The sequence below is a fragment of the Tasmannia lanceolata genome, unplaced genomic scaffold, assembly GCF_043159265.1.
Source record: "Tasmannia lanceolata isolate RefF3 unplaced genomic scaffold, GAP_Taslan_0.1 ptg000037l, whole genome shotgun sequence".
Classification (NCBI taxonomy): domain Eukaryota; kingdom Viridiplantae; phylum Streptophyta; class Magnoliopsida; order Canellales; family Winteraceae; genus Tasmannia; species Tasmannia lanceolata.
This window is the reverse complement of record NW_027518714.1, coordinates 59,152,969-59,166,996: the sequence shown is the minus strand read 5'-3', so window position 1 is coordinate 59,166,996 and position 14,028 is coordinate 59,152,969. Positions and strand designations below refer to the sequence as shown.

At 41.0% G+C, this 14,028-nt stretch overlaps 2 protein-coding genes across 2 annotated transcripts; one reads left to right on the top strand and one right to left on the bottom strand.

The window, feature by feature from the left end:
- Positions 1-7,919, bottom strand: TOC90 (Avirulence induced gene (AIG1) family protein). Its single transcript, XM_077370445.1, has 4 exons — positions 7,809-7,919; positions 7,653-7,697; positions 3,452-3,570; positions 1-2,609 (listed from the first exon to the last, which is right to left on the bottom strand). Exons 3-4 carry the CDS (start codon positions 3,567-3,569, stop codon positions 346-348), a joined length of 2,382 nt encoding a protein of 793 aa, XP_077226560.1. The 5' UTR covers position 3,570; positions 7,653-7,697; positions 7,809-7,919; the 3' UTR covers positions 1-345.
- Positions 7,920-13,062: 5,143 nt separating this feature from the next.
- On the top strand, positions 13,063-13,704 carry LOC143861640 (uncharacterized). The gene has a single exon (XM_077372528.1). The coding sequence runs from the start codon at positions 13,063-13,065 to the stop codon at positions 13,702-13,704; it is 642 nt and encodes a 213-aa protein (XP_077228643.1).
- Positions 13,705-14,028: the final 324 nt, after the last annotated feature.

Genomic DNA, 14,028 nt, shown 5'->3' with positions numbered 1-14,028 from the left:
TTTAAATGCAAAAAGATTATGATTTGGGATGCATTTAAGCACACCCTGGGAAGAGATGGATGGTATTTTATGAGTACATATTGGTCACATGACTCACAAAATCTCATCTCACAGGCTTACTGTACAAATTCTCAACTTGGATCTACTTACTACCTTATCTCAACATTTGAAAACTTGTGTTAAACTTGTCTAGGTCTCTGGAGTTTCCATTGATTCAAGGAGGCAAAACCGAGCAGGCTCGCCAAGCCGACTCAAAACAGATTAGGCAGGTTTTTGGTTCCACTTCTTCCGGAAGTTAATGTCTGTTATTGAATCCAAATGGTCCTCCAAAATCTCATCTTTTAGTCAATACAGATCCTCTCTGCTTCCATTAACAGGTGAGTCATCATCAATTGTCTTTCTCCTGAACAGGGCTCGAACAATCGGAACAAGAGCGATGAAAGCTATCTCAATGTGATCAGAGCTACTGGTCCTCAAACAAATCTGTCCCAATCTCTTGCTGTTCAAATTGACATTAACAGACATTTTTGTACCACGAAAGAGGCGAAACTCAGATTGTAAACTTCCACCGAAAACCCTCTCTTTATCATGCGACATAACAGTCATGGCCAAGCTGACTTTATCACTCCTTGCTGGATAGTCTTTCCCTTTCAATGTTGCTTCTATACTCCCCCCATATGCTGCTTTTTGATCGGGGCCTCCCATACGGCCAACATTCAAGTCGAACTTCAACCTTTTCCCTATCGAAACAGAGTCTTCAATCTTTGATCCGATAAAATACTTACCACCGAATGACGTCAGAGAAAGCCCACAACCTGTAACATTACGCTGAAGGTTCCTTAACTTCGTATCCCCGCGAATGGTGCATACAAGATCTCTTCCTGCAGTTTGAATGTCAATGCCCGCATAAACAGACGGCCCTTTTAAATCCGTGTATACAGCACCACATTCTGTTTGAATATTGAAATCCCGCTTGTCCTTGCTCATCTGTCCCACAACAGAGGCATGGAGATTCCTTCTTATCTCGTCAGAAATCTCTAAATTAATCCCATCAAACCCAACGTCGTGATCCCAACCTTGAGAATCTAGAACAGGTCTCAGAAGCCATCGGTCGTTACTTAATAGACAACGGTATCTGTACACTGGATAATCGGAGTCAAAACTTAGTGGGATTGCCATATCTGGTAAGGGCACAGCCTCTGGAGATTCTCCATTCTCATAATTATCGTCATTGGCTGAAACTTCATCTTTGGAAAGTATCTTTTCTCTGCGTCTCCTAAGCTCCTCTTTTAACTGCTTCTTCAGAAATAAGGTCTCACGATAATCTAGTTCGTCTAGATAATCGTTCTTTTGAGCTTTAGTTAATTTTTCAAACTGGGTTTTCTTAAGGATGCGAATAGGAGGTAACTGATCGTAATCATCTTCATCATCCATGTCTAACATTTCATCCACCTCATCTTCAGAACCATTTGTGTTTCGAGGGCGGAGAAAAGACGAGAGAAGATGTGGCAGTGATGGCAACCTAGTACGATTCTGCCTTACTTGAAAGCTGTCATGAAATTCCAAGAGAGTGTTAGCATCTCCCAAGACTTTGGTAGACATGCATAACAGCAAGAATTGCAACCTCCAAACTTGGCCATTAGGGAGAATTTTTTCCCCTCTATTATTTGTTTTACACAAAGGATGATTCTCTACTAGAAGGACGGGATTCTCAAGCCGGGTATCGCCAACTGCCTGGTGTATATAGTGTTGCACCAGATTTGTGCACTGAGTTACAAATGCTTCATAACTGACTGGATAACCATCAGGTCCTTCTGGAAGAGCTGAAGAAGAATGTGTCATCACAAGAATGGTGTTGAACCAAATTGTAGAGCCAAGAATATCTGTGATAAGCTTAAGCAATGGAAAATCACTGTAGCCCATGTTAATAACATCTAGTCGTTCAAAATATAAAACAACGTCTGGTGGGGATTTTTTGATGAATCGCCTCACTGATTGCATGATTTTCCTGTTTTGACGTTGATTAGTGTATGAAGGTAAAAGCCCCGGAGTATCAATTACTGTGACTTTAATTCCACAGATGGTCCCTACAACCTCATGGATCTGGTCAGTGGCAGGTTGGAATGCATTTGTCGCTGCCTTTGTTTGATCAAAGATTGAATTTATGGTCGCACTCTTGCCCACACCTGTTTTCCCCAGTAAAAGAATCTTCAAAGAGAAGTCCAAATCGGATTGGCCGGATGCTTCTTGCTCTGCTGCAATTGCTCTAGCTTTGTCATTCTTAAGACCAGTTGTTTTTATATCGGATTCCCCGGCCCGTATAAGGCATGCAAGGCGTAAACGATATAAAACCTGGACGACCACAAGATTTTCCGGTGACTGTCCGAGCCGATGGACAAGTCGCAAGAACTTAATTTGGAGCGCCTCAACTTTGGCCAATGGATCTCCCTTCTTACCATCAGCAATATGATGTGATAGATGAGAACTCTCAACTGGAACAGGTTGTGGAGGGGAAGGAACTTCATTTACTTGATTATCAATGGAATAATGAGTCGAAGTATCAGGAGATGGATGCACTGATGAACTAGTCGTAGATGTTGAACCAGAAACTGCAAAAGCAAATAGTTAATTGTAAGTGCAGGAAAACATATCAACTGAACAAGTTTCAATACACAATATGGAGTTCAGTTCAACGCCAAATGAGCTTTTCAATCAGCCAGTTTTATTGAACTACCTAACCTTAAGCACAGCTGGTGGGATTCCAATTACACGAGTAAAAAAACAGCCTCATATATATACTATGCATTACCCAGATTCAAGTATTTAAAATCAACTTTCAATCAAAAGGATGATATTGAAGCCTGGCAAATAAGCTATGATGTAGAAACCACGTACAAGAATTCTAGATTTTACACGACTATAATAGAAACTCGTTACTCTACAGAAACCCTGATTACATGAATTAACATTTACAATGAATTACAAGATTGATAATGACTGACAGGTTTGCAGAGACCTTACCCCTGGGTTCATAATATCCACAGTTTGTCATCATCCAAAAGAAAAAAGAAAATAATCAATTGTGACAGCTCCTTCTAGCTCAATTGGTCAAGGTTTTGCCAAACAGGATTCCACAAATCTTACCACTGAACATTAACAGCAACAACTAAGCACCTAATGCAATACAAAATCTATTGATTCCATAAAAGACTAACTAGATTGCATCACAAGTGCTAAGGTAAAGTATGCATCTTCTGACTAATTAAAATAGTTGATAAATTAAAGGATTCAGACAGGAAAGTTGGTTAATGGAACAAAGAAACAATATGATTACCTTAAAACAATATAAGACAAGGAACTAAAATCAAATAGAAGGGGAAAACAATACAGTGAAAAAACTAAGGACCGGACATTAGATAATCAACATTTCTACAAGGGAAAGTATGCACACCTTGACCATCAGATTCTTCATTCAGAGGTTCCTCATCAACGAAGTCAGCGCTGCTGGACAAAGGTCTCACTGAAAGCAAAGACTGTGATGAAGAAATCCAGTCCTTAAACGCTTTCATCCTATAAAAAAATATATATATAAGCTTATGCCTTCAATATTTTAAACTGTATATACAAATTAACTAAATGGATTCTTGTTTTGTATTAAATAAAAGCTAAGAAAACAGTATTGTTTTCTTTTCTTTTTGTTTTTACGTAATCAATTCAGACAGATCAAAACCTGACAACACAGGTAATGGGGGACCATCCCTGGTTCCTAATTTTTTCTCGAGTCTTTATTATTATGTGCATGGAGTGTCTTTATCAATTCTGAGGATATTATCAAAGGGGGTTCCAATATCATGTAAGGGTGTCCTTGTAATTCCTGAGGAAATTATAAAGGAGGGTGTCAGTATCACTTTCAATTGGGATCCACTAGACTCGACACAAGGTGACATCACATCACATAAGTCACAAGAGGGCCCACTTAAATTTTTCATAGGGTTGAGTTGTGGGTTTCCTTGCTCCAAAGGGAATCCTAGTACTAATGGGTTTGTAAGTCCTAGTGTTGGTAGGAGTTTGATTACAACAAGGATTAGTAATTTGCTTGTAGTTGGATACTATGGAGTCCATGTAATACGAGATTCCAAGTTTTATTTTATAAGTTGAATAAGTCAAGTGACATGTGTCATGTTACTTTGGTAGATATTAGAAAGAGTACTTATTTACATTGGAATGGGTGATTAAAGATAGAGTTTTGACTTCCAATATGATGAGCAGTCCTACTAAGACACCCCATTGGATTTTCATGGGACTTAGTTTATAAATTGTAATGGCCATTGGCCTTTTGAACTATTGGATGATATTGTGATTTTTTCCCGAGCTTGGTGTGATACCTTTGTTCAAAAGACCCTGGTAAACCTTTGATTTACCTGCAAGTACTATGGTTCTTTTTTTTTTCCTCGCTCTTCTATTTTTCTTTTATAATCCAATCTTGCAACCATCGATCGCTTGCTTGAGTCCTCCATCAACATGATCACCAATATGCTGACCTACACATAACATCTTCACCTTTGCATACCCATGAAGACCCCACAACCCCTTTATCTACGAACTGCTTATAACCCTGCTAACACCCCGGGCCTACCCTCCACATCCTATATTCAGCCCACAGCCAACCAAACACACACACCCAGATCATAGTTTTAACCGGAGATCAACCCAGTTCTCAATTTAGACCTCTGAAACCTTTTTTCTGCAACCTAGAGCCATTACCGCCCAAATCCTTCAAGAACCATCTTCGGAACACTAACAAGACCTTTTCTGTTATAGAATTTTTCTGCAACAGCTATTAACTTTAAACTTTTAAAATTTATTTCCCAACCCAGAATCCCATTTGAAGCTTATATTTAACCTAGTCGATTATTTCCCAACGCAGAAATTTCAGAACAGTTTTCTTCGTGGTCTAAAATATTTATCTAAAACTTTCTGCAGTTTCAATAGTCCTCCATTTTCTTGTTCTGTTACCTTTCCTGCACCAACAGTCCCCTTTGTTTCCCATTATCCATTACTCATCCCAACTTAACTCGAGCCTCCTTCCATATTCTTAAGTATGCTCTTACCCATCTTTTCTTTTGAAAAGTAAAAGATGATGGGGAAGTTACATTCTTACCCATCTTTGATGGACTTTTTTTAATTGTTCCAATTTTAATCTTTGTTCTCTCGATTGTGACTGATCTTTTTTTTACTCCTTAAAGATCGTCTATACCGTTGGTAATCCTGCATCTCTTTTCCATCTTGCATTATCTTGGTATCAAAGCTTAGGTTCAAATGGTTACTCGAAGTAGCAAGATCTTTAAGGGAAAACTCACCGATGATGATGATGATGAGGCACCAGATGATGCGGGTATTTCGTTCACTTGCACGATGAGGCGAATACTAACCGCATTGACGGAGGAAGCTGAGGAGAATTTGCTTCACACCACCATAGCCATACATTAGTCAAGAGTAGCGATAGAGTTCGCAAGCTCATCACAGACGGAGGAAACAGTATGAATGCTGTCTCCGAATCAATCGTTGATTGACTAAAAGTAAGGGCTCAGCCGCATCTGTGGCCTAACAAAATCGCGTGGGTAGACAATACCATCCTGGTAACTCAGGATGCCCTCATTTAACGCTTTCTTTGGTGCATATAGTGATTCTATTTGGTGTGACGTTGTGCCTATGAACGTGAAACATATACTGACGTCCTTGGAAGTATGACCAAGAAACATATCATAGTGGACGAGCCGACACTTATAAATTTATGCGCAACGGAAGACAAGTCATCTTGAAACCCATGTCGGTCGAGGCTCTTACGAGCCGTGCAAAAGTGAAGCATATGGCAAATGAGGCCCTCAACTTGATCAACAAGGAACAGTTTGAAGCGGAGAGCAAAGAGACAGGCATCTTTATACAGTCGTATTACCTTATCTAAAGAGGTCAAATTATTTGATTAACTATAATGTTTATGATTATAATTATTAACAATAAAAATTGTAAATATAGGCAGGAACGGATTCTTGTAACATTTACAAGGTATGGGACCTTTTAGTCATATTTGATTTAAGAGGAATCCTAGTGGATTCCAATTTTCCCAAGTTTTTTTTTTCAAATGGTTATAGATAGTGTAATCAAACTGTCAAAGAACAGTGTTTTTCCTTCCACCCAACCAAGCTACAGGACCCAATAACCTCTATTAGCATGGGATATTTGTAAGGATGATTTCATGAGTGCATGAGAGTTCTTGTTTCCGAGAACATGTTAAGATAGGTTAATAACGCTTGCATCAACTTGATCCCAAAGAAGAAATGAATGGAAAGTTTAAAGTCCATAAGCTAGTGAAACTTAATATACAAATCATTTCCATATCATCTTCATCAGGACTAAACTCCAAAGGTTAGAGTCGAAGAGTAAGGTTCTTTGAAAGGTAGGTCCATCCATGACAGCATCAATGAGATAAATGAGCATCTTATATCAAAGAACAGAACTGGAGGTAACATATGTATAAAATTCTGAGGGGTTCAATGGAAAGCATTTCCCTAAGTTCCTAAGAAGAAACTACAGGAAGTGGAAAATAAGAAAGCAAAATATAGCAATATCTGAATGAGCGCAAAAACAGCTACTAATTTACCCGGAGTATTAGATATCAAAAGTTACGATACAGCATACACAGTAGAAGTATAGTACAGGGAAATTTTCAAAAAATACAAAATATTGTTGATATCATAAATTAGATATCCTAAAAAATTTGAAGTGCCAAAAAATCGAAACAAAGGCAGCATGAATTAAGTTAATGCTGACCAACAGATACCATGAAAAGCTTTCAAGAAATTCTTGATATTAGAACAGCATATATCTATAATAATGAATGAAGTGACGAAAGTTAAAAAGGATCATCATCTCTCTTCTTTTTTTATAGAAATTATCATCATTTCAATAATAGAAATACTATTTTTTTTTTTTTGAATGATCGCCAGTAATGAAGGCATAACATCTTTAACAGACAAAAGTGGGGTGCCATCATATCTACATGATCATATAGACTAGTGATAGCAGTTTGAATTGCCCACCAACTCCAATAAATAGCTTTCAGAGATAATTTGGTTAAAAACCCACAGAACAAATACTCACCCCACCCAATATGACCTGGACTCATCCAACTAACTTATCTTTACATCTGTATCATGGCCATTCCAATTTAAGTTCAATGAAAATTCTATCAATAATTGAATAGCATCAAGTATAATTATAAAGGGGAAAAAACAAAGATCGCCATCGAGGTTAAGAAAAATGAATAAAATCACATCACCAACATCTTGAGGATCATGAAATGTTTCTGGGACATTTTTTGGTTTTCTATTCAAACAGGTAATTGAACTGTATTAACAATAAAATTAAAAGTTGCTTCCACCCTACTTAAACTAATTATCAATTTGACCTCTCATAACTAGGTTTCAACACCTAAGCCCTCACTCCCTCATTACTAATTTATGATACATGGGTTATATGGAAAGAAACTAGTTTTTGAGTCTCATTCTAAGAAACCAATTTGGAATTAAGCCTCAAAATTAAAAATTCCTCTCTCAATAAAAAAAGAAGAAGAGGGGATGAAGAAAAGATACCTGAAGAAAGCAATCTTCCTCGTGAGTAGCAAATGGAAAACCTAACTGAAAAAAAAAAAAAAAAAGGAACCCAATTCAATCAAATGAAACATAAATTAAATAAGGTGAAATGAAACCCTAGAAAAAAAAATGCAAGAAGAATAAGAAATTACAGACTTAATCAGTCTGAACCCATTAGAGGCTTTTCCAAGATGAAGTATTTTTTCTTCTGGTGAGACCGTTTGATTCCCTCATAAATGTTATCTCCTTATAACTTATAACAGAGACTACCGTTTTGGTGGTCCTCCAAGAGTCAAAGACAAGACCACCTAAATTTTTCATTTCATAGCTGCTAATAGGTTCTATAGGGTGGGACCCATCTGTTATATAAAAAATAAAAGTGGGGTCCACATAAGAATGAAATCTAATTAAGGTTCAATGGTGAAGATCAGTTCTAGGTCAAACACAGGGATTAAGGACGTGCAATCTTAGACTGTTGATCATATTAAGTACTAAAAAAAAATCAACGGCTCAGTTTTTTTTGGGAAACCTTAAAAAGAGGATTGATGGATCAAGGACCTAGGATCATCTGATGACATTTGGCCCGACTTATGGTCGCCGATTGGACCAATGGATCCAATAACATAGACATGGAACAAGTGGGGCCCAGATAATATATGGTAAAAGCTATTTTTTCTCTATTTTTTGGTGTTTTCGTGAATAAATTCCTATTTTTTAAGTTATTTTCCAAATAATCATTGCAAATTATGAAGGGAAATATTATCCGCACTACACTACTGTATTTTTATGAGGGCACTCCTCCCTTTATTAAAAGTGCGATATGGCTCTCACCATAGGATGATCCAAACTGTCCATTAGATGGGCCACAGCCTAAATAGGTTGTACCCCAAAAATCATTTCCATAGGTTCGTCCGAACCCTCCGATCAACCCTCTAACATTCAGATCGGAGGGTTAGGATCAACCTACGGAAATGATTTTTGGGGGTCCATCTAATGGACGGTTTGGATCATCCTATGGTGAAGTCCATACCGTACTTTTAATAAAGTGTGGAGTGCCTAACATTTCCCATTATGAAATGGCCAAAATATTTTAAGTTGATAGAAAATGAGAAAAAAGAATGCATTGTGCAAACGTGATTCATGTGGAAAACATGTAGTTTATATACTAAGTTTTGAAGAATCCAAAGCTTAAAACAAAAGAAAATCAAGGGAAGTGATACATTGGCCCTCTTTATTTTAATTGCGACAGCTCTCTATCATTTACACTAGAGGGGGCCATCCCAAGTAAAAAACAAGGGCGAATAAATCATTTCTCTAAATAAATAGTTTAGTTTCTTTCGCCCGGGCTCCTAAATATGGGATTTGCTAGGGACCCTAGGATAAGGCATTTCGTGCATGGGATGTTGCATGTGAGAGCAGCCACCAAGGATGAATTAAATGAATAAGACAAAATTTGAGCCCGTGTGGCTGCTTTCACATGCAACAGCCCAGGCGCAAAATGTCTTCTGCGATTGTTCCTAGCAAATCCCCCTAAGTAGCCTTAGCCCAAAAGTGGGATCAAATGTAATTGGTTAGATCCAAACACATGCTGAAAGGGGTCCGAAGCTTTATTTTGATGCTCTCCGGCGAGAGAGCCTTCGGCGAGTGATTCTCCGGTTCTCTGGTGTGCTCTAGTAGGCGGTAGTGTCAAGATGAATCAGAGGACGATTCTATGGATAAATCTATGAAAGCTAAGGGACTTGGTGGCCGTGGTGATCTCCTTCTCTGGCGAATGTCGGGCGGAAGGTAAGCGTCTCGAAGAGATTCGGAGGTGGGTGGTATCGGACTGGAAGTTCTTCTCCGTCGGGTCGTAGCTGCTTGGTCTACTCTCCTATATCTCTCCATTGTAGCCTTGAACTCTTCCCTTTCCGATCCTGTTACGGAAGTTTCCGAAGCCGAGGTTTCTACGGTGTATACCTCCGGTTCATCGTATTCCTCTGTTGTTCCTTCAGTTTCTTCTTCTTCAGTATATTCTGCTTCGGAGTCATTATCCATTTCTGAATCTTCGTGGGTATCGGAATCGGAATCCGGTGGAGGTATTCTGTCAACTGGTCTGCACATTTTTCTGTAAGGTGGAGGTTTTTTAGGGCGGTCTGTATGTGAGCGGTGTGGATTTCTATTACTAAGGATGGAGGAATTTGTCAAGAGAATGAACTCAAATGGGCTCGAGCGGAATCTGGATCGGTTCGCATTCCAACCCCGTTCCTGGAGAAACAAACGGTATACCTCGGCAAATGAGGTCCTCGCTGGGAGGAAAATCCATCCGGAGGTCTGGAAAGTTAAACTGACTAAACGAGATGAGAGATTGGTTCGGGTGGCACAACGCAGAAAAGATAGCAACTTATGGGATTGGAAATGTTCCAAATGCAAGTTTATCAACTTCCGAAGACGGGTGGAATGTTACAGGTGCCTCAAAGTCTGGTCAGGTTTTGACATAGAAATGCCCTCTTCCTATGCAAAAGTCTCCCCGGTTATCTCTTCCAAGGCAAAGTTACCAGGATCCAAGCCTAAGGCACTGGCAAGTGCAAAGAAGCCCAAGTGCTTCGGGGTTTTTTCCAACGTAGAGCATATTGAAGAGGAGGCCGGTAACTGTGCTGATGAGCCAAAAGACAATGCGGCTTCAGAATTCATTCCAGAAGAAGTTTGGGCGGAATCAATCAACCTCGAGGCCCAGTTCAGTACTGTGAACACTCTAGGGCGAAGGACTAAAGGAGGTATTAATCTCGAAGTAGAGGAGATTCAGAGGTGGCTGGACAGCACTTCAGATAACACCAGAAGTCTACAGGTTTACAAGGTGGCTAATAGGGAGTTTGCAATTACATCCTCCCTCATCCTCATGCTGGACACATATAAGGAACAATGGGCATCGGCGAACGATAGTCCTTTCGAAAGGTTATCGGCGTGGAAGGATCGATTCACAGGGAAGTTCTTATCTTCGTGGTGGATGATTAAAGGCTTGCCTCCTCACGCGTGGTCGGTGGTCAATTTCAAAAAAGTAGGATGCAGAATCGGGAGGGTGTTAGCGACAGACGGGTCTTGCGAACAAGGGCACGGGTATGCGGCAGCTTTGATCTTATTAATGGTATCTGCCTCCACTCCAGAAGTCATCAAACTGCCAGTGTATATAGACGAATCTATATTCTGGGTGGCGATAGAACGTTGTTCTTCTCGCCCAGGGCTAGAGGATATTCGTGAATCGGAGGAAACGGCAGAGTTGTTCTTCCAATCGTCATCTGGTTCGTCGGAGGCCTGTCGGAGCAGAATTGTCTTGCCGGAGAAGAGGAGTGTGCAGTATAGCAAGCCATGTGTAAATCTACTTCCTTGCGCCTCTTCCTATTATAGTAGGCTAGGGGACGTGTCCTCTGTACGTGGAAATAGCCTGAGCTATAAAGGGATAATAGGCGGCGATTCAACATTTGAAAAGATGGCCATGCAGCGGGTTTGCGTGGAAGAAACTCCAAGGTCTCCTGTCCGACGCTCGTCAGAGGCAGATATCTCGAAAGCAGTGGAGTCGCTTATTCCTTTGTCCAGCATCATAGATCTTCAGCCATTGGTTGAGCCTTTTATGCAATTGAATCCTCTGCCGCCAGCTGTGCAATCTTCGGTGATGGGCCCATCCTCGCAGAAGCTTTTTTCTCCTATCCAGTCTATCTATGGATCTGGCCATCCATCCATTCCTTTTGAATCCTCTCCGTTGAGAAGACTGGTGGATCCTCGAGGGGTGGATCTTTTTAACCTGAGTTGTCTGGAGGCCCAAAGCCCACGTGATTTGATGGATTTTATGGATATATCGGTCCATGGGCTCTCTATCGACCATCAGATCTGTCTTGAAAGGGCGGAAGTTTCCCATAGTCACTTGTTAGTCCCTTCTTTCTATTCTCCCTCGCTTCTAGTCAATTGGTCTGTGCAAGCCAAGGGTTTTACGTCCTGCCTCTCACCTAGTAAGGGGACCCGAGGAGAAGTAGGGAGGTTGGGCAAACTTAATATTATCTCTAACCTTCTGGACGAGTTCGCAGAAGTCTCTAAGGGAGCATGTAACTTCGAGGTGGAAGATCCGGGCAATGTTGTTGTGCAACAGGGTAAGCAAGGCCAGTTACTGTTGCAAAGTGGGGAGGGGATAGTGGATCTTCCTTCTTCAAATGAATCTTCCATTAGTTGCGGGCAACCGGCTTGGCGGGAGGGCATTGGAGGGGAGGATCTTAGGGTCCACGAAGACTTTATTGGGTCCAAAAACAGGAGTAATGACTTGGCGGTGGTTATTTCTCCGGAGGTCGATCCCAAACCCATATCCTGGGTGGATCCTAAAGATCAGATTTTGGAGGTTTTTGTAAACCACATCATATCTACAAGCAGGGCTTTGGGTTTATCTTACTCCGGATCGGAGGATCAGTTAATTGAGCTATTCAGGGTTGCAGAGGGCAGAGAGTTAGATCATCGCAGGTTCTCTGACCCTTCCAGCTTAGAGGGGATTAAGAAGATGTTGAGGGAACTGGCGAAACTTAAATCTGACGTGAATTATGAAGGGTCTCCCTGCAGTACCACTAAATCTTCAAGTAGGAAAAACCGTAGAAGAGGAAGTACAAGGGGTCCGTTACCTATCCAATCGGTATGTCCATGAAGATAATTTCTTGGAACGTAAACGGGTTGGGGTCTTTGGAAAAACAGGCCCAAGTTAAAGCAGTTGTAAAAGTGAATAAACCAATGGTAGTCTGTATTCAAGAAACAAAGTTGGAGGGGGTGAATTGGTCTCTCATCAAGAGCTTAGGCGCGAATGCGAATTGGGACTTCATGGCCTTGGACGCCATTGGAGCTGCAGGGGGAGTTCTAGTGATGTGGGATCAATCAAGGTGGGAAGTGCAAGATTCTTGGCTAGACCAGTTTTCAGTTTCAACCGTTTTGAGGCAAGTGGGGGAACCTATCTGGGTAACTTTTACAGGCATTTACGGTCCAACCTTGAGGCATGACAAGGTCAAGTTATGGGAAGAATTATCCGTAGTCAGGAATAAGTGGAATCACCCGTGGTGTTTTGGGGGGGGGGGGGGGATTTTAATGAAGTGAGATGGGTGGAAGAAAGAAAGGGGTGTAGCAGATCCAATCAGTATATGGGTGACTTTTCAGATTTCATAGCCAGGCATGAATTGATTGATATTCTGTTATCAGGGGCTAAATTTACGTGGTCTAGAAACTCCAGGAAGAGTCGGATTGATCGGTTTTTGTTCTGTCCAGAGTGGTTATCCATATTTCGGACTCCTTTCAAAAGGCTCTTATTCACTCGGTCTCGGATCACTGCCCCTTATTGCTGGATCTGTGTCTGAGTTCGTGGGGTCCCTCCCCTTTTAGATTCGACTTGGCTTGGCTGGAAATCCCTAAGATGGTGGAGTTGATGGGGGAATGGTGGGTTTCTCACCAAGCAGACGGGGCGGCGGATGTTGTTATAAGGGAAAAGCTCCGAGCGGTTAAAAAGAAACTCAAAGACTGGAACTCTAATCGTCTGGGGGAACGGTCAGGTAGGAAATTGTGGTTATCGGATCGCATTCGAGAGATCTCTTTGGCGGATGAGGAGGAGATCGCTACAGAGGAAAAGCTGACAGAGTTGGGTCTCCACAAGGATGAACATAAACATCTTCTATTACAGGAGGAAATATTGTGGCGTCAGAAATCAAGAGCAGTATGGTTAAAGGAGGTGGACAAAAACACAGCATATTTTCACAGCATCGCTAGTGCGAGGAGGCGAAACAATCATATAGCGGCTATTGAGGTAGACGGTGTCTCATCATTCAATCGGGGTGTCATCACCAAGGAAATACTGGATTTCTTTAAGTCTTTATATTTCTTAGAAGACATTGTGAGACCGGTATTAGACGATGTGCAATTTAAGGTCCTAGATGAGCAGAGCATGAGTGTGCTGGAACGGCCTTTCTCGGATGAAGAGGTAGAGGCTGGCGTTTTTTCGATGGATCGCGACAAAGCTCCTGGACCGGATGGTTTCTGTCTGGCTTTCTTCCAATCTTGATGGGAGTTTGTTAAAGGAAATATCTTTTCTTTTTTCAAGGCCTTCTTCGAAGGGATGGAGCTGGATAGAGGTACGGGAGCGTCGTTCATAGCTCTGGTGCCAAAAATTAAAGGAGCTGTGAAGGTCTCGGATTTTCGTCCAATTAGTCTAGTTGATTGTCTATATAAAGTTCTGTCTAAAATTTTGGCTGACAGACTAAAGGTGGTTCTCCCCTCCATTATCTAGTTGAATCAGTGTGCTTTTGTAAGCCAGAGGCAGATTTTGGATTGCTCTCTGGTGGCCAATGAGACGGTGGATTGGATGATCAAGTCGGGATCTGCGGGG